This window comes from Lactuca serriola, chromosome 1, assembly GCF_051521515.1.
Source record: "Lactuca serriola cultivar US96UC23 chromosome 1, Lser_US96UC23_V15, whole genome shotgun sequence".
Taxonomy (NCBI): domain Eukaryota; kingdom Viridiplantae; phylum Streptophyta; class Magnoliopsida; order Asterales; family Asteraceae; genus Lactuca; species Lactuca serriola.
Window position 1 is genome coordinate 192,534,058 of NC_136408.1, and position 21,929 is coordinate 192,555,986.

At 38.8% G+C, this 21,929-nt stretch overlaps 1 protein-coding gene across 1 annotated transcript; it reads right to left on the reverse strand.

Annotated features, from left to right (window-relative positions):
* Nucleotides 1-17,875: 17,875 nt before the first annotated feature.
* On the reverse strand, nt 17,876-18,304 carry LOC145064803 (uncharacterized). Its single transcript, XM_079012172.1, has one exon. The coding sequence runs from the start codon at nt 18,302-18,304 to the stop codon at nt 17,876-17,878; it is 429 nt and encodes a 142-aa protein (XP_078868298.1).
* Between the last annotated feature and the right edge of the window lie 3,625 nt (nt 18,305-21,929).

Genomic DNA, 21,929 nt, shown 5'->3' on the forward strand with positions numbered 1-21,929 from the left:
ATTTTCTGAGCTCAAGTTGGCATTCAATGAGTCAAATTTTTGTATGGTTTCGGTCCTTAGTTTCAGTTTATCATTTTCATCCAAAAGGTTTTTCAGCATGTCCTTATGGTCCTTGGATTTTATGAAAGATTCAATTTTTTCTAGACCATACATATAAGTCGGATTCACATCATCAGACGAAACCACACTTTCGCAATTATATGCTTCAGCGTCGATTTCATCCTCCTTGAATTCAAGGAAGGGCAAAATCATGCGATGAATTTTCTGTCCTATTTCACAGTTCAAATGAAGTTGAGTGATGTTAGAATAAAGACGCTTAGCAATTAAACAAAACACATTTCTTTGTTTCAAAAGTTTCAAATTGTCTCTTTGTAAATAAATGTTTTCGTCTTTGGATTTAATCAGCTCCAACTCCTTCAGCTCTATCCACATCCTCCGTTCCTCACTCTTTGATGATACCCTGCTTATTTGGTCAGTTAGGTTAGAATTGGTGACCCTTGTTTGAGTTAAACTGTTGTCTAGATTTGAGATTCTTGAGTTTAAGCTTTTTAATTCTTTTTCATATGAGTTTTGTGGGACTTTAAAGGAAATAAAAACCGATTGTACCTTCTTGATTAATTCATCAAGCTCATTGAATTGCACGCTGAGAGGTTTTGTTGTGAAGCATAAGTCCTCTCGCTCCTTCGTTTCTTCATTCCCACCGTCTGTATTGTATCCCCTCATTTGAGATACATCCGTCACCATCAAGCACTTCCCACTGCTTTCTTCATCTCTAGCAACATAAGCCTTTCCATGAGATGGCTTCCTGACTTCATCATCCTCTGAGTCGGTTGACCAGACCTGCACACCACCGAACTCATCATCTGCTGCCGAACCCTGCACAATTAAAGCATTCATTAAAGGGTTAGCAGTAGCTTTCTTTCTCTTGATATCTTCCAGCTTTTTCATCAGCACAGCCTCTTCATCCTTTTCCTCATCCTTCTCTACCATTTTCTTCAAGACGCAGTCTTTGGCATAGTGGTTCTTTCCTCCACAGTAGTAGTAGTTCACACCAGAATCTCCTTCAGATTTCGGCTCTTTCTTTGATTCTTCTGCCTTCGGTTCCTCCCTCACCTTTTCAGAACTATAGCTTCCCTGCCAATTCCGATTCTTATTTGTAGGGAACCTTTTCTTTATGAACCTCTTTGGATTTGACACCATCATTGCATAATCTTCAGATGTAAGATCATAATCTTCTAAGTTGAGATCTTCATCCTCTACTACACTTTTGCTTTTGGACAGAAGAGCTAAGGAACCCAAGCTTGAAACCACATTTTTCTCTTGTAAGACTATCTTTTCTTGAGATTTCAGAATCCCTACTAGCTTTGCCAAAGAATAAGATTTAAATTGCTCATGAGCTTTAACAGTGGACACAACTGCTCTCCACTTAGATCTGAGACCATTTAAAAAGGTAACCTTTTGTTTAATCAGCTTCCTTTCTATATTGTGTTTGATCATCTTACTAAGATGATGATTGAAGCGATCGAACGTCTGAGTAACAGTTTCATCGGGATTCTGCTTAAATTCGCCAAACTCTGATAAGAGTAAAGTCTGAATGGAATGCTCCAGATCTTCATCTGTGGAATATAAATCTCGCAGCCTATCCCAGATCTCTTTAGCAGTGCTGCATGAACTCACTAGCCTGAACATGTCGGATTGAAGAGCGAATCGAATCAGTCTCAATGCTTTAATGTTGCACTGAAACTTTTCCTTTTCGTCTTGAGCAACATCCTTTATGTCTTTTAATAGATCATTGTACTCTTTCTGAGTTTTAATGATCTTTGACGTTGCAGAATGAGAAAATGGTCCAGAAACTATTGCTTCCCAAATAAGGTATCCATTGTCTTCCGATCCAATGACATAATCTTCAAAGTGATGTGCCCAGACTTCATAATCCTGGGTGTAAAGAATAGGAATCTTCGTCGTTGATCCGATGCTGTTTGAGATATTGATGGGATTTGATTGTGACTCGTCCATGCTTGATTGTTTAACCTGTTTGAAAGATCAGACTTGTAATGAATAATATTAGGGCAAAACAAATAAATGCTGAGTTACGTCAATTATGGAATGACGGCTCAATAAATATTAGTTAATGCGGAATAACCCTAATCGCAAACTTTTTCACAGAAAAAATGTGTATGAATTACACAGCCTCCTGCTCTGATACCAATTGATAAGTTATTAATTAACTTGATGATCGATTAGATCTATGTAACGGGTAGACGAGGAATATAAAAACAGTAAATAACCCAAGTATGAATCAAGATGTGTCGAATGATTAGATTACTCAATCCTCAGCAGAGCTCGACTAAGAACTTCCGCTGTAGAGGATACTTAGGGTTACAAAAACAAGAATGACGACTTTGCTGAACAAATAAAACTCTAAAAGTTACTGATCGTCCTCATTGTCTAAGATGCATGCAAGCACCTATATATACTAAACCCTACAAAACTCACGGATGGACAGGCCCATACCGGAGATATATATTAGACTAACTAACGAGCCCAATAGACGCAACACAAAATATGACCCAACACACCTCTATTCTTAATGAATATCAGTCTGATAAAACCATAGAAATCCCTTCTAGTGTGACCGAGAACCATGATATACCCAAACTTTCTGGGCGAGCAAACTAAGATCATAGACCAAGTAATCAAACGTATGAAACCGAGCCGCGTCCCGTTAGTGAAGGTTCCAAGCGAGAATCTGAATTCACTTGGGAGTGCGAAGACCCGATACAGCAGACACATCCGCATCCTTTTCCATAACTTGTATCTTAATTCTTGAATTTCGGGACGAAATTCCCTCTAACGGGGGGATAATGTAACAACCCGAAATTTTGTTCCCTTGCCGTAACCGTTTCGTTAATAAAACTCGTCTTAAGCGAATTGTTCCGAATTCGTCCTTGAACTAGGTCAATTAAGTTAAAACTTTTATTTTTACCTTCTAAGTATCCAAACATGTTGGAAACATGTGAAAACGTCCCAAACTAGTAATTAGAAAAATTTTAGTTTTGACCATATCGGGTAACGACACTATAATCGGGTGCGACCCAAAGCATCGATTAACGTCGGTATCAGGTAGAATTCCACGGTGTATCAAATTCAAACCATATTTAAAGTGAATTAAGACTCATTTGGAGCCTTTTCACTCTCTCTCTCTAACTTCTCTCCTCAAATCCAACTTGTTGCTCCAAAATCATCCATTTCAAGTCTCAAAACACCAAGGTAATCAACCTAGCTCCTAGTATAACATTCTTAGCCTTCATTTTCATGTTCAAATCATGGAATAGGACCATAAACATGTGTTTACGGCCCTGGAACAGCCTTAGGCCGTGAACACATGTAAATGGGGTTTTTGAGCCTTAAAAGCCATCCAAATCACCATAGGAGCTTAGATATGGCTTAAGGACTTATTGGATTGGACTTAGAACACCTTGAATATCATTTTTGAGGAGTAAACATGAGTTTACTGCCCAAGAACATGCTTGGGCCATAAACTCATATACATGGGTAGTAAACTCCTTTTTGGCCTCATAAGCCTTGGAATAAATCCTAGAACCAACCAAAAATTATTTGGGGGCCTTAAACATAACCAAAACCCTTCATTTGAGAGTTTACGGCCATAGCATATGCTCCAGGGCCGTAAACTCCTAAATATGTGTCATTTGATGCCCTAAACTCACCCATTGGCTTGTAAAATTGAGTAGAATCATTTGTGATAAATCGTTGGCCTTCAAAACACTTAAGAATGATGTGGGTGAGAGTTTACGGCCATAAACACTTAGTTTACTGCCGTAAACTCATCTATTAGTCCATATGTTTGATTTAGCCCCTTTCAAATGCCCTAGAACCAAACCTAGCAACACCCCTCATTTGATTTAAGGCCATTTAGCTCATAAATACACCCACCATGAGTTTACGGCCGTAAACTCATGGGGATGGGTGTATAGGGCCGTGAACACTCCTTAGAGTTTACTATTGAAGAGTAAACTCCATATCCTAGCCATTCATGTCCAGAAACATCACCCGGGTCACTCCAAACACTCGATATGGAGTGTTTTCGCGTCTTGGAATGTTTAAGTGTATCTAATTAGTGAATTTAAATCTAATTAGATATATTTGTGTATTTTTTAATATTACATAGGAACCTCGCTCGTATTCAAGCCTCGATTCGATGTTTAGCATCCCATTCGACACATTCCGCGTTCGGTGAGTTCATACCCCTACCCTTTTTCAATGGTTTTTTTTTATGTTTTCAGGGGGGAATACAAGCAAAAAGTACAAGAATATCTTGTACTTAAACTCATGATTTCATTTAAATGGTTTCATAATTCATATCCTTTTAAGAATTAAAAACCTATTTACAAACTGTTTTAGCTTGCAGAGTTGTTTGTTCAAACCGATTTTTAATTCTTATATATACTGTTATGTTGTATATTTCACAATTGATTGTTCACACTTATAATGATATAGATCACGAAACATTTGTAATGTCTGTAATAAAACACCTAGGTTCGAGTGTAAAAGACAGATACTGTGTCAACCCGAAATTTCCATTCTGAACAAACCATATCAAGCCAATAGAAGTAGAACAGTTACAGTGAAAATTTAGACTCCGAGTATAAGTTTGGCAGTTTTCAGGATTTACACTTAAGGAGATATTAGGAGAGTGGATTCACTAGGGTTTTGTGCAACACTGTTATTCCAATACTCTAGGACATTAGAATTCGTTTCAGGAATAAAAATATTTTCTGCCAAAAAAATATCTCAGGACTATAAATAGAATTCTGAACCAAATTGGTTGATTAGTTGAATTCCATTTAGAGAAAAGTCAGAATTCTCTCTCACAGATCTTCGGGTTTTTATCCCAAATTATGAGTAACTCTTTCTAGTAGTGTTAGAAAGCTTTAAATGTGTTCATAACATAGATTACATAGCTAAATCATTCTATTTAGGAGTTTACTCCCCAAGGTGTTCTTGGGCGGTAAACTCCCGAAACCAAGTCTAGATTGTCCCCTGTGATATACTACTGCCTTGGACTTGTATAGGAGTGTATTAGGGACATGAAATCAAGCAAGAATCACCCAAGTTTGGGAGTTCACGGCCCAAGAGTATCTTAGGTCGTAAACTCCAAAAAGCATGCTCTAAATGGTACTTTTAAGGCACCTAAGGCTTAGACTTGATTTTAGACATGTACCCTAAAATGTTTAAAGCCTAGAAAACATAAGGAATCACAAGTATTAAGGAGTTTATGGCCAAGACAAGTTCTTGGGTCGTAAACCCCTATAAAGGGGTCAAATGACACCCTAACTCCTTCATTATGCCTAGAACCCAACATAGATCATAACCTTGAAATGTTAGAGACTTGAAAACACCATAAACACCCTCCCAAGGGATTTTACGGCCGTAAAATCCAAGGGAATATGGTCCCAGGGCCGTAAACTCCTTAAAGGAGTTAATAGGAAGCCCAAACACTTGATTTAGCCTTGAAACAATTCACCACTAGAGTTGTAGTAATTCTAAGCTTCATTTAGTGACCCTAAGGAGAGTTTACGGCCAGGAGTTTACTCCCCTGGGCCGTAAACTCCAAAACATATGGTCATTAGACCTTAAACTCCCATTAGAGGCCTTGCACTCCTTTGTTGCAACCCATTAGCCTCCTAGCACTTGACCAAAAGTGTTTTCCTCGCGTTAAAGTGTTTATACTTGTATAATTAGTGTTTGAATCACTAATTATTTATATACATATGTCTTCATATGTAATTAGGATCATTGTGTGTGTCTAAAGTCTTCACTTGACACCAAGCACTTGTCCGATCCTTCCTTACGATAACAGTCCGTTCAATTCCAGCCACTTACTGCAGGTGAGTTCATACCCCTTAACTAATGTTTTAAACTATTTTTAAATGTTTTATGGGGGGGGGGGGATACAAGTAGAATCATGCTAGTTATTATATCAATCACATGTGATTAATAAGTAGAATTATGCTAGTTATTATATCAATCACATGTGATTAATATGCAGCATTCAAATGATTTACTACATATTAGCCGTTTTACCAAACAGTTTCCTTCAAATGATTTTTATAAACATTTTATATGTTTTAAACTCTTTATTACATTGGACATTTTACTCTGTATATCACATTTCAAACTTATTTACAACTGTGTTTCAAACAAATGTTTCCTTATACTTAAACTGTTTTATCAAACCTATGCCTTCAAACTGTTTTATAGATTGACATCAAATCGATCTTTTCTGAAGATAATAATTATGTTCAAATGTTTTACAAAACTTATTTATGCTTTTATATTATAAATTGCATGCCTCTATATGTATAATTATATAAGAAATGTTTAAAAGACTTAGGAAGGCTATCCACCCTATTTCCTTTTCGCGCTTGAGATGTGGTCTGGTGGGATATCGGGTATTCGTCCGAAAGTCGTTTAAATATTAGTTATATATCATGTGTACATATATAGTCATAAAAGGGTCCTTCCAGTTCATCCCATGCCCTTGGGTAGCAAGGGTATACATCCATGTTCATACGTACCAGTTAGATTACTAGTAAACTACCATATGGGTAGTTTAGGAAGATACTAGAACTATTACTAGAACGCGATATCATACTATGAGTCAGTTCATTCATGAGTCAATACTTACTACTAGAAGAACATATACAACTATACTAGAGAAGAACATATACAACTATACTAGAAAGAGAACATATACAACTATACTAGAATGATTACATTACTATACTTGCTAGGTAGAGAGCACATACATTACATCTAGAACAGTTCATTACATTACACTTACATTAATACGTTAATAAAATTATGATCCACTGTATCGGAGCATGCCTTAAATGTCATGGCCCGAGTTGTAGCCAGAATTCTCTTGGCGGGAGAGCGTGAGTTTGCGTATAGATCTATACTGGATTGACTATCCTACACCTTGCTGCTAGCTACATCCGGACCTGCAGGTCTGCGGGTGCCAAACGTCATTCCGTTTTTACGACCATTCGTATGTTGTTATTACCAGTCGATAGTATGGTGCAATTAATCACATGATGCCTTAATATAAATCCGGTTTAAGGTAGTTAGTACAGCAGTAGTTCCTATAATACAACACTACAATACTACATTTAGTTTCCCTTTACATATATTTAGTGATCTTTTCACTTAAACCTTTAATGTAAAAACTATATTTTGATAATGATAGTTACACTTGGGAAAATTACACACTTTTACAAGAAACGAACATTTAGAACAATTAAGTCTTGGTAGAAGACTACATTGAGAACAGTTAAGTCTTGGTAGAAGACACCTTTATATAAAGTAGGAATCATAGGGATTTCTAGGTTTTTCAAACATTTACAGTAGTTTTACAAACATTTTATACTTACAATTCATATACATTTTCCTTACTTACCGTTCATAAACTTACAAATTCTTACATACAAATTAAGACACTAAAATACTTATGATCTCACCAGCTTCAAAGCTGATACTCGCTTTCAAAAGTACTTGTATCCTCAGGTCATCATAGACAGGTACCGATGCAAGGAGAAAGGAAGATGGAGCTTGTTCAAGACTCATCTTTCATTTTGATTTATGCTTTAGTGTTTATCAGAATTTGACAGAACACTTGTATAATAATTATATTATTAATGCAATGGATGATGTTGTTGCTTGTTTACTACTTTTCATTGTTGTGATACTGTACATGACGTCCTCCGCCCCAGAACGTTTCCGCCGTTCTTGGTTTTGGGGTGTGACAGATACCATTAGAAAACATGAAACATTTGTAATGTCCTTAATAAAACACCTAGGCTCGAGTGTAAAGGACATGAACCATTAGAACTTAGTTAGTCATAGATATTACTTCCCTTAGGCACGAGAAGTAATGAGTAATCTTAAGATTGGAGACACGTCCTCTGTAACACTTCCTTGGCACAAGAGAGTGGAGGACTAACCCTGTAACCAGAATCTCCATGAGGGAGAACGTGACTTGAGTGTATAGATCTATATGGGACTGAAAATCCCGAACCTGGCTGCTAGCTACAGCCGAACCGAAAGGTTCAAGGGTGACGAAAGTCATAAAAAGGATACTGGCCCTGACCCGAGTCATATCTAGTTTGAAGTATGGTTAAGGACTCGCAATCAAGACTAGGAACACTTTGCACTTAATTATTAGTTTTATGTACGTAATAAAACTAATGTACATTTAAGGATAATCAAACTTTTAGGAGACAATTCACACACACACACAAGTAGGAAAATATAGGATTTTCCTGGGTAACAGTAGTATGTAACCAGAAACAGGTAACAATTCAGATATCTAAACTTTACAATTCACAAGAACAATCATGGTATTCAATCTATATTTTCATGTATATCAAACTATCTTGTATCTAGTTCGGGATGGTAGTCCCATGGTATTCAATTTATATTTTCATGTATATCAAACTATCTTGTATCTAGTTCGGGATGGTAGTCCCATGGTATTCAATCTATATTTTCATGTATATCAAACTATCTTGTATCTAGTACGGGATGTTAGTCCCATGGTTTTCAAACTACTTTCCATCTACAATTCACGTATATCAAAGTATTTTATATCTAATTCGGGATAGTAATCCCATGATTCTCAATATATAGTTTTGTGTATTAAACTATACTCTGTGATATTCAATCGGTCTTGTATTTAAGAAAATACGGGATTTTCTTGGTTAACCACTTTTTCAGGAAACTAAAGGAACTCGTTCTTTTCACAAAACAAACCGCTTATGAATTCACCAACTTTATGCTGATTTTTAAACTGCTTGTATTCTCAGGTAGGTATCTCGCGTTCTTTTGCAGAAGACGGAGCATATGGAGTCACGTCTTTCTTTTGTTTAACTTATGTATCTATAAAACTTGTACTACTTTACTTTTGAACAAATGTAATGAAAACTATGTAATGTAATGCTTTGTGTTTTAGTTCGCTTACTATGTACATTGGTTATGATATTCCCATGAAGTCACCTCCGCCCCGAGACGTTTCCGCCTTCGGTTTCGGGGTGTGACATATATTGCGCGTACGCGGTCAGCGCCCCACTTTGGTCAACATAAGAGTACGTTGGGCGTACTCTCTTTGTATGTAGGGCATACTCTCTTTGTATGTAGGGCGTACTCTCTTTGTATGTAGGGCGTACTCCGCTGGGAAGAAATATTGAGTTTTAGACCTTGACTATTTACTTTGACTTTGACCAGGGGTGACCAAGTTTGATCTCAGGGCATTTTAGGTAATTTGATTTATAGTTTGAGATTTGGGTTCCTGTTAATTGTATAGGTGATCAGTAGAGATAGCTTTTAGAGCAGTGATTGGTGCAACTTTTCTTTCAGATTGTGAGGTGAGTCTTTTCACTGTACTCGTGGGTCAAAGGCACTAATGCCAACCCAATGGATTATGTTTGTAGGATAATGGTTGTCTTTGTGACACTTGCTGATATGCTTGCACGTGCTTGTTATCTTTGTGACTCATGCTTCTATGCTTGTATGATTTATGTATTGAGCTATATGGGCTCGGAGTCATTACGAACTCGGGGTTTATACGGACCTGGGGTTGATACGGACCCGACACAGCTATAAACTATATATAGAGTCATTATGGACTCAGAGTTGATACGGACCCAGAGGTTGATATGGACCCGACACAACCACATGCTGTTATATTTGTACATATATGTGGTATGCAGTATTTTGGGGAACTCACTAAGCTTTATGCTTACGGTTTCATATTTATGGTTTCAGGTACTTTCGGTTCAAAAGGGAAGGACCCTACGTCACTGCACAACACCCCCCAAAGTTTTCCGCATTGGTAATTAATGATATTACTATGGTGTTTAAATAATATATTCACTTTGATCGGTTTAGGAATAACTCGTTGTATGATTATTTGTTTTAAAAAATGAAAATTTTACCTTGTATTTTTGGGAAGTTACAAGTTGGTATCAGAGACTTGGTTTGAGGGATTCGAGCACACTCTTGGGTATGTCTGAATTCAAACTGAGGAATTGGTAATCTTTGGAATGAAAATAAGTTTCTAAAAAGATTTTTCTAAAGAAAATAAGTTTTTGAAAATATTTTATAAAGAAAAAGGGGGTGTGATACGTGCAATCAGTGGAGATCAAGTAAGTGATTCCCATAATACCTATATATGTTGATATGGTATATTATATGAATGCTTGCATGCTAGGATGAGGCTATGGATACTGTAAGGAATTGCATGATAGATTGGCCTGATATGTGATGCCTTGTAGCCTAGGAGAATTGGATGTTATTCTAGATTTGGAATATGTATTGGTAGAATTTATTGCTAAGTGTATGCTTTAAAAATTGTATACGATTAGGATCATATAGCCCTAGAATGACTGATATGGCCTTATTTCTTGTTCCTTGTTTGGTTGTGGTCTTAGCTGGAGTCTTTTATTCGACAATCTATTTGATCATGTATTGTGTCTAATTTTCATGCATAAGGCAACCGACAGTGAGATTGGAAGTTCCTAGCATAGTTAGTAGTAAGTGAGCTTGGGGATGTCCTTTGTTTGTTCTATGGCTTGGAGTGTTACTGCACGAATGTTGCTTGCTTTGTGCTTTATGGAACTCTTAGTGATGTGGGTTAACTGTCAAGCGAATATGTCAAGTCACATGTTGCAAAGGTTAAATAATCTTAGAGTGATGAATTTGACTCTATTATGCAGCTCTCATTTGAGTCTAATCGTTGTAGGGTCAAGTCTGTTACTTGAAGGATTATCTAGGCTTTGTGGAATGTGATTGTATTCATGAAGTAGTTAAATGACATTACTAACAGTTCTTCAGCAGCTGATGGCAGGGTGAGGTCGGGACCTAGGAGATCCTAGGAGGGCGTTAGTGGGCTTGGTTGCGTTGTTTATTAGGTACTTGGAGTACCGAATTGAGTAGTTACTTAGAGAATCTGAAACGATCCTTGAGGAAAGTACATATAGGCGTGGAAGGTTGTATTGGGCCCGTACTACTGAAAGCACAAGATTCGTACTCGAACTGAGGAAAAAATTTGATGATTCCAAGGAGCTGATTGAGGGTAGATTGTATGGTTTGGCACCACGGCTCATTACTATGTGTTCCCGTCTTATTTGATTTATCGGTTATTGTTGTTCAGGCTGAGTATGAGTATAGTGGTTGTTTAGGCCTTAGTGGCATTATCAGTTTGGGATTGAATGGTGCAGACCTAGGTGAGTTAGTTGATTTTAAGGTCTCGAGGGCCTTTCTCTAGGTAGTGCTAGTTGAGTCGTAGGACTCAAGATGGAAACGATTGTGATGATCAACTCAAGGATTACAGCCAGAGGCTGAGTGATTGGCAGACGGATTGGGATGCACTATCTTTTATGGGAATTATGTTCTTCTAGCTTTCCGTATTCAAAGGAAAGAGAGAACAGACATGAGATTTTCAGAGGTGGGATGTAGACCCAGCATGAGGCTAGATGGTTGCGGTTCGTTAGCAGCAAGTATGGTAGTGTGGAAATGCACAAGAGGATTGTTGTGGTATGGTTGTTGGATTAGGTGTCTAAGCCCATAACTATAATTGGTATGTACTTGACCCGATAGTAGCATGGTCCATTTCGGGTTGCCTTTACCAGAACAATTTGATAGATTGATATTTGAGTAATAGATTATTTATGATTTATTAATATATTATAAGTATAATATATTAATTAAGGAATCATATTATTTAATTAGTATTGATCAAGAATTAATTAAGAACTAATTTAGTGATCAAAAGAGACTAATTAAATTGATACATATGAGTTGAGCTAATGATCAATGGTTTGATTTGTGATGGGCTTATGGGTTAATCCATGAAGTATTTATCCAAATCAAATGGATGGATCATGGGCTAATATGTATGGATTAGGGTTGCACATGACCTTTGATATTCTACACACACACACACACACACACACACATATATATATATATATATATATATATATATTGTGCTAAGCCCTAAAATCGACCACTACTTGCATTCCAAGAAGAGAAATCATTTTTAGTCTCCTTAGATTCTTTCATATCCATCTAGTTGTTTATTTGGTGTTTGTGACTTGTTTGAGGCACAACACTTGGGGTGCTAAGTTCTCTCAAGGCCAAAGTCTTACTAGCTACATCAAGAGGTAACTTTGTAACTTATTTTATGATTCATATGTTAAATTTTGTATGCTAGTTTAGGATTCATGCTTTGGAAACCAATGTTTCATGTATAATTAGAGAAAACTTAGATCCAAAGCATTAGGGTTGTATGTGCACCATAGGAATGTTAGAGTACATAAAACCCAATAGTGGTATCAGAGCCATGTGTGTTTTCTATTGTATTTGATGCAACTGTGTAATTTTCAAAGCTGAAAAAACTGCAAAACTGGATTCTGCCAGAGCCTACTCGACGAGTCCATATATGAACTCGACGAGTAGGTGCCTTATGATGATGAAATCGTCAAGTTCATAAGTGCACTCGACGAGTTGGTTCGTCGGTGGGCAGGATTTTCGAGTTTTTGGCTTGTTTTGGATTAAGAACATTACCACAAACTGCTTTGGTTCATAAAATTCGATTTTAATGATATGATAATCTTTATCCCCATCCAATAACATGATGTTTGTCAAATTCTAAGATAACTACTTGATTTTGTGAAATACTAGTTATTTGTAAAATTTGAAGTTATCATGTAATATGAATCAAATTAGGTCAAATTGGTAAATGATCATCCTATCATAATTGGATTAGTTAATTTGATCTATGTGTGTTCTTGATTAAGTTCCATAACTTGTCCTCAAGTTATGTAATATGAAAAGTCTTTATTTATGAAACCATTAACTAATGTAAGTTAGAGAATTCAAAGAGTATTGAAAGGTTTCATAACTTGTCCTTAAGTTTGGAATTTGGAAGGTCTCATTCATGGAACATAAAAGTTCATAAGTTATGAATGTCAAAAGTTTTTGACAAGTTATAAAACTTGCCCTCAAGTTTTGGAACTTGAAAAGTTACATTAATGAAACTATAATTCCAAACCCTAGAGTTTTAAAAATTTAAAATTCAACCCTTATACTATTATAATATTAAAGTTTAATACTTATATATATATATATATATATATATATATATATATATATATGTGTGTGTGTGTGTGTGTGTGTGTGTGTGTAAGACAAGTCAGTCTTACCGTTAGTAGGTCTCATTCAAGAAGCCAATCTATAAGGGGTTGTAAGGTTACTGTCTATAAAATGTTGGTTCAATGGGTGTCTACTCTCACCTACTGCTTCCTTGACTGGTAGAGGGTTGTTAGCCGAACGGGTAGGATATGACATTAATTCTCATTTATAAGTATACTGAAAATTATAAAAGCAACAAAACTTTTATAAATTCTCAATCTTAGTTACTTTAGGAAAAATGTGAAAATGGTGCTATTCCATGAAATTTCACTTTGCACCTTGTTAGGTCGTTAGTGGAGCGTGTGTGGTTAATCGACACAGTAATTTGGGACTGACAATGTGTGGAAAAGGGTAGCTTGATGTTAATCATGGATCAATGGATCGTGTGTGGTTAACCGACACATTGATTGGGAAATATGTAACATTAAGAGTACCAAGCACATTTGCATGGTTCTTCACACCTTGTTTGTGATCCTCGGTAACCTAGTCACAAACTTAAAGGGCATAATCTAGATTTAAACATGCCATTAAAAAGTTCAGTGAATCTCAAAGGAATCTAGGAATTTCAATTCATTTAAAACCTAATCTTCAATTTCGTTTTTCATGGTGGAAATTGGTAAATCTTCATTTACCTACCTTCAAATATTTTACAATTGGACTACGGCATCCCTCTTCCGAATTGTAGAATATTATGTTGGATCCTAGCCTTAATATTTCATTTGGGTGATATATTAAGGATCATTATCTAACCTACGATCCCAAATGACAAAACCCAACAATATGATCCTCCTTCCTGAAGGATCCTAGGGATCCATAAGTTTTGGGCTCCATATGAGCCCTCAACAGTCCTGCTATAATCTCGGTCCGAAAGGTATCGAGACGACTATCCAATAGCTCCAAAATCCTATCCTTTACTGAACCAAAGATCACAGGAGTCTGCTCCAAAATACTGCGGGTAACCTTCGACGAGATGAACTCCCACATCTGCTCGCTAAACGGCTTAGCATCCACACCTAAGCAAGAACCCGAACCAAAACCAAAACCAGAACCGTCTCCCTGAGAGCTCATCTCCAAGTTGGAATACCACAAACCAACAATCAAAACATACTCAAGAATCTTCCCTCCACCTATGTTTCTTAGATTCTCCAAGACTCGCACCGATTCAAGTATGGATCTTGTTCTTCTAGTAGTACGGGCCCAATACTACCTTCCACGCCTATCCATACTTTCCTCAACAATCCTTCCAAATCATCTAAGTCACTTTCTCAACTGAAGCACCAAAACTCACTAGCTTGCACCACTATACTAACTGAAGCATATCCTAGGCTCTCCTAGGTTCCTGACCCCACCCAGTCCTCAGCTGGTGAAGGAATCCCACCAATGTCAATTAGCCTCCTCATGAATATAATCACATGCAATAGAGATCAAATAATCCTTCGAGTAAAAGACTCAACCCTAGAACGATTGAACTCAAACGAGAGTTTCGCAATAGGGTCAAATCCAACAATCAAAGATTATTTAACCAGTGCTACATGTGATTTAGCATATTCACTTAGCAGTCAATTCACATTACTAAGAGTCCCACAAAGCACAAAGCAAACAACATTCAAACAATGAAAAAAATCCAACTAACATACTCTAATCAAGCCATTATATCCACATATCTGGAATAATACTAGCATGCAATTCTAAAGCTCATACAATCATGCATATAAAGGCATCTCTCCTATCATATAATACTGAGCAGATCCTTAGCCCTAATCTAGCATGCAATCCTCATAATCATAGCATATATCATAAATAACATGCATTGGTATTTTGAGAACCACTTACTTGAGCTCAGCCAATTGCACGTATCACACCCATTTCTTGATTAAATTCCTTTTTAATTAATTGTTATTTTATAAAAAAAATTTCACCAATCCTCAGTTTGAGTTCAGGTTACAAACCACAATAAGTTCAAATAAGTTCTAAAACCACACAAAACAAAACCAAACTAAAAGAAAAAACAATCAATCATCATCTTCTTCTCCACGTGCTCCACTCGGTCCCTCTCCATCATCCCTAGGCATCCAAAGCTCCTCCCATGTCAGGATATAAGGGTAATGAAGTGGCATGGAAGGTGGTCTGGTCACACCCAAATGGGAGTAAATACCCTCAACAAGTTGGATATAATAAACAGCATTCCCACGTATGTTATCCAAATATGTACCCACTCGACTCTGAAAAGGGTAGGTAGGCATTCCTCCCGTATGCTGTTGAGCGGCTGCACGATCTTTCTCCACATCTGCTCGGGTTGCTCCTCTTCTTGCTCGCCATCCTCTGGGGGTATCACATAGCCGCCCCCGACATTTACCACTACTCTCATAACACCGAACACTTGAATTGTGAATTCATTGTTGGGGAAACGTGTAAGATTCCGAACAAACTCAGGAGACAAAATACCATACGACCGAGCAAGGCGGGCAAATTTCTGCCCGTTATCGGACTCCCTTGCCTAGAACCGGCTGCTTTCTTCCTCAAGAATTTCGCAAGCATGTAGGGAAGATCACAACAAACCTCGGGAGTAATGATACTCCATAGATAGAACAAATTCTAGATGGAAACCTTATCACCATGGTGCTTGTGATTGATAGAAAATGTGACAAGGCGATGAAGAAAACGATGCACGGGATTCCGAATATGTGCTTCACTAGAATCACGAGAATTGTACTCGTGATTGGAGATAGTCCGCCAAAATTGAACATCCAAAGTGTCGGGAGTAAAATCCCGAACACAACCAAGTAAGAAGGGCACAAAGAATGGGGATTAAGTCTCCACTTCCGTATATAGCCCCATGCGCCAAGCGAACTTGCGAAGACTGCATTCGCGATATGCCCCACCTAACCAGAAAACTAGTGCCCTTCGGTAATCAAAGTCCATGGTTCTTTCTTCAAAGCTCGCGGTAGCGAAAAATTCTACCGATAATTCCTAGTAAACGGGTTCTTAAACATCAAATAAATTCCTCCACCCATGACACGTAAAAGAAAAATCATTGTCTTCATACACCTTCGTCCAATAACATTCCAACTCAGCAACCATGCCCACACCTCTAAGCCAATTCCAATCGACAATGGGTGTTATCGCAAACTCTCGATTATACAACCATCCCGGTTGGTTTTCGTATGTGGTCAACAATGCACGTGAGATGTTCTGTGGAAACCGATACAATGGATGAATGCTTGCCAAATCAATTGGGTCATTTTCCCGCCGAACCGCATGTCTAGGAGACATGCCTGAAATTATCAAAAAGAAACCAAAACAAAAACAAAACACCCAAAATATTTCATTAAAAACGAAACAGAAAACCTGGTCGCCCAGGATTCACGACGTGAACTAGCTTTTCACGTTGTGAAACGTAGTCGGGACGTGAACTCAGATCGAGTATCACACAATTGAAATCCAACAAAAATAATAGTTGGGGTTTGTTTAAGCTTCTAATCTAAGGCCATGCATCCATATAACACCAATTAATTAAACCAAATTGGGACTTTTAATTTCTAAACAAACCCTTACCATCAAAATGCATAAATCGGGAGCAATAGAAACAATTAAAGGATGAAATACATACCAAATGGAGTTACAAGACAAAAGAACATAAGTAATTTGGAGGAAAAATGAAGAAAATCGGTTGTGGGGCTTCAGTTCGTGCGACAGCAAGTGGAATAAACAAATGGGAGGAATGTGGGTCAAAGTGTTCATGTACTGGTCCCCCCCGTGTCCTTTTGAAGGCCACGACGTGAACGGAAATTACACGTCGTGATTTTATTGTTGGGCTAAAATTAAATCTGGTCCATCTTATTTATCCTTATTGGGTATCAGCACTAGGCTAAACGATCTAATCCCCGTAATTCATTATAACCAACGTCGTGAAGCGGCTGCCAACGACGTGAACATAGTCTGAACCCAAAAATTAATTAAGTTAATTACTTTAGTTTATTTTAATTGTTTACCACTAAACTCCAAAGTACCCCACAACTAATTTTTTTTACCAATTCAACGATTATTAGATGACGAATTGATCATTTCCCTAAACTAAAAACGCAAAAAGAAAAGAAAATGCAAATCGAACTCGGGTTGCCTCTCGAGAAGCGCTTCTTTTTTAGGAGTCTTGAGTTGAACTTCGTGCCTCCTACGTTGAGTTGTTTGAGGTCTCCACCACCTGGATCTTTTGCTCCTTGAAACGCCTCTTGTAAGCTTGGACTCGCCGAATGTACACCTTTTTTGAATTTTCCTTTTTAGCTTTGACCTCGTCTCTATCGAGCTTGCGTTTGATCCCTTTAGTCTCTAACTTCTCTTCATCCTTCAACTCCATAGTACCCTTCTCTTCCTTTACCACTGGACTTGTCACCTTTGATGTAACCTCGTCTTCATCACTTGATATCTCATCACTCTTCTCACTTACCAAAGATGTCGATGTTTTGTAAGCAAACACCTCAAAGACTAGTGGAACAGATGCTCTTGGCTTGGTGCGTTTGACTTGATGAGTTATATTGATTTCTTCCTCCATGAGCTTCTCCAATTCTTCAAGTTCATTATCATTATCCATACTGAACACTTCACCTTAAACGTTATTTCCTTGAAATCCATGTTGTACTCCAAAGGTCTCCTCATCATCACAAACCCTCAATGTAAGCTTGGATTCATGAATATCAACTAGAGCTCTAGCAGTATTAAGTAGAGGGCGACCAAGAATGATTGGGACATTAGCATCCTCTTTCATATCCATTACCACAAAGTCAATTGGGAAAACGAATTTCCCAATTTTAACCAGGATGTCTTCCACAATCCCTCTTGGGTGTGTCACTGAACGATTAGCCATGTGAATAGTGATCTTTGTAGCCTTCATCTTCTGAATATTTAACTTTTGATAGAAGGAATAAGGCATCAAATTTGTGATAGCCCCAGAATCGGCTAAAGCATATGTCTTCAGATTATTTCCAAACTCACATGGAAGAGTGAGGCGTCCAGGATCTCCCATCTTCTTTGGCATCTCTCCTAATACAACTCTGGAGCTTTTCTCACTAAGAATTATTTTGGAATTCTTCTTCAATTATTGACGAGTGTCTATTAGATCTTGTAGGAACTTCGCGTATTCTGGAATTTTCGAAAGTGACTCGATAAAAGGGGTATTAAAAGGAATACCCTTTATTTGTTGAATAAACTCCAGATGTTCCCTTTCTAGTGGACTGAGATGTGCTCGAGACGGGAATGGCAAAGGTGGTTGATAAGCTGGAATAGATACATAAATTTTCTGTTCAGACCAAGCCCACGACATGAGCATTTCGGGCTCACGACGTGAACTGGGTATTTTAGTAGCTTTTTCATTTTCGAGCTTTGACTTCTTTGGCTTCGGTTCAGATGGCTTTGGCTCCACTTCTAGGGCTTCTAAGAAATCAGAGATCGCCTCTTCTTCAGTATCAATCACCATGACATGGGATTGAGTCTTCTTTTTAGGATGTTGGGGAAATAGCTTCTTATTTACCAAAGTTGTAAATTGGCCAAGTTGAGCTTCAAGGTTATTGATGGAGGCTTGCTGGTTTTTCAATGATGTTTGCTGGTCAATCATCATGGCTTGATGATTTTTCATCAAAGTTTGTTGTTCTTTCATCATTGTTCTTTGATCCTTCAATGCTGCATGATGAGATTAAAACTTAATCTTGAAGATCGATTAGATCTCAAACAGGTAAAATAAAGATTAAACAGCAAGAACACGAAAACAATAAACAATTCAAGAATGAATCAAACGTGTCGAATGATTATAAAACAATCCTCAGAAGAGCTCGATGAAGAACTACAACTATAGAGGATTAAAAGGTTTACAGGAACGATGAAGATAATCAAAGCTATCGTAATTCTCTATCTTGTATTCTAGATCGTTAACCTAATATGCATGCAAGCATATTGTTATATAGTAAACCTAACAGGCTCACGGTTGGACAGGCCCAAACCGGAGTACAAAATAATTGAACAATTAAACGAGCCCAATGACGCAATATTAAACAAATCTGCAACCCAACAATCTCCCCCTTTGCGTCAATTGGAGCGAGATCTTCACTTCTTACTTGGGCCAGCAGCAGCAGGAACCTTCTTCTTTACAGTCTGAAACAGACGAGAGATAAGAGCAAGGATCGTCTGTCTGAATCGGATATATCATTGAATCATATCGTTGAAGTATTTGATATCATCTGCTGCATTCTCTTTACACCGATGGATGATCCCCAACACATGCTCAAGACAAGCATTGGTATAAAGATGTTTATCCGCTAAGGCAAAGAGACATTTCTGTCCTTCTGCTCTAGTGAACATGACCGAATTACGCCTCGGGTCAATCTTGCCCATCTTCATCTGGTTCAGATCACTGGCTGAGCCAACAGGAGATATCTTCGGTTTCTTCTTGAAGACAGTGGCTACCTCCTGATCCATCAAGGCGACCTCCATGATATAGCATACTAACATCCTTTTGAGATGGTCTATAATCGGACCATATTCAGCTTCATTCATCAAGAGGATGTTATGCAGAACAATCCAGTCATGGGGGTTGAGGTTCGGTAGATTTGCTAAGGATATAAGATGTTCGGTTTTTGCAGACCCTCGAATCACTCTGAACCGAACGTTGATGAATCTCCCCTCAGAATAAGGCTTCAAAACCCGAACATTAACGATCTTTTGAGCGCTCCATGTTTGGTACTGTGGTTGAGCAGCCTTCAGATAGAAATCGATTAACTCCCGATCAACCTCAGGATTAGGATGAGGGACTTCAAAAATGTTGGAGAAGGCGTGGAAGATAAACGCCTTTCGGGTTAAGGGCATGTCGAACTGCGAGTCGACAGAGTTGTAGCAGTCGAAGGAGATCACCGGTTCGAGCCAAAGGATGCTCGGAGTATCGATAGCCTCCTTAATCATTCTCTCTCGAGTCCAAGCAGGGAAAAGAGTCTTCCTGCTCTCGAGGAGATCGTGGGCTTCTTTTTGTCTGCATTCAGCTTCTTCAGCTTCTCGCGCCACACGAATGTTGTCATTATCAACATTGCGACTATTTTTGCGTTTCAGCAAGTCAGCAATGGTTTCTTTATCATCTTCATCTTCTTCCTCAACTATCTTTTTCCCTTTATCCTTCACACTCGAACCCGAAGTTTGACCAGTAGGAGGAGGTTTGGTTATGTGAGCAGCTTTTGAGGAAGGAGGTGGTTTCGATCCGGACTTCACTTCTCCCCCTTGTTTCGGAGTGGACACGAAACTAGGTAGCCCTTCTAATTTACTAAGCAGGTCCAGGGCAGGAGCAAGTTTTTCTGCAAGGGTTCGCCTCACAGAGTGGTTGAGAATCGGATCGTGTGCTTCCAGGATGTTGGATATGGCAGAGTGTACATCCGAAACACATGTCTTGATGACCTCCCGTTCGGATCGAAGAGCGTCAAGTTGTTGCTGAGAGTTGGAAAGCTGAGCACTCTTGACCTTGAGGGCGGTGGTTTTGCTTGCAAGGGCGTCCATCAACGAGTTTTCTGCAGCGAGATCCTCTTGGAGTTTAGAGAGGCGCTCGTCAATGGAGGCACGAAGGGCCAAGTTGTCGTCACTAATTGATTGGCGAAGGGTAGCGAACGACTTCAACTCCGTGGAGACGAACGTGGCCAATTGTTGAACGATTGGTTCCAACGTTGTCTTTGTGGCATCGGCGCTCTCCTGTAAGGACTTTAACAGGGAAGAAGCGTCAGAGAATAGTTTATCGACTTTTTCGGTCGCAGCCTCACATGCTTTCGTCGAGGCGTCAATGGCGGCAGTGGCTGAAGCGACTGAAGCTTGCTGAGCCTGGGAAAAGGCATCAACGATCTTATGAAGAGTAGCTTCAGAGAGAGAGGATTGAGAGTTGGAGGATGAAGCAATAAGCAGGTCAACCTTCTCATGCAGCTCCTTAAGATGTTTCTTCGTTACTGGAGCTTCCTCATCATCGTCGCTTTGGACCTGAAACGGACTGAAATAGACCGAATCAAATTGCATGTTCTCCCCGCCAAGGAAAGGGTTATCTCCGTCAGAGGCACGACCGGGAGATGGAGGTGGTGGTGAAGCTGGTGGTGTAGTGGTGTGAGTGGGTTCAGGTTGAGTTTGAGGAGGGGTAGGTTCGGTTTGTGTTTGAGTGGGAGTAGGTTCGGGTGGTTGTTGGGTTTCGGTTGTGTGTATGGGTTCGGTTACTGGTGGTGGTTCGGTTGCATCGGTATGAACCCCCGTATCAAATACGTTGGTTGGAACCTTTGCAGTAGCAGTTGTTGCATCAGTGAAAATGGGTGGTGGTATAGGGAAAGAGGTTTTAGGAATGTTGGTAGTGGGGATTATGGTGGGAATGGAAGTGGGAATTGTTTGGGTAGGAGAGGGGATTGGTGAGGTATGGATTTCCATGTCAGGAGTAGGTGATCTGGGTGGGGTGTTGCCTCTTGGAGGGGTGTTGCCTCTTTGAGAGCCGTCCGAATCCGAACTCTCACCCTCCGACTCGTCGGAAGAGGAAGCGATAATGAGCTTTCGCTTTGGTTTTGTCTTTCGCCTCTTCTGCTGCGGGGACTGAGTAGGTTTAGTAGCCTTCCTCTTTTTGGGAGAAGGGCCTTTAGCCCCTTTCGCCACTTGCTTTCCTT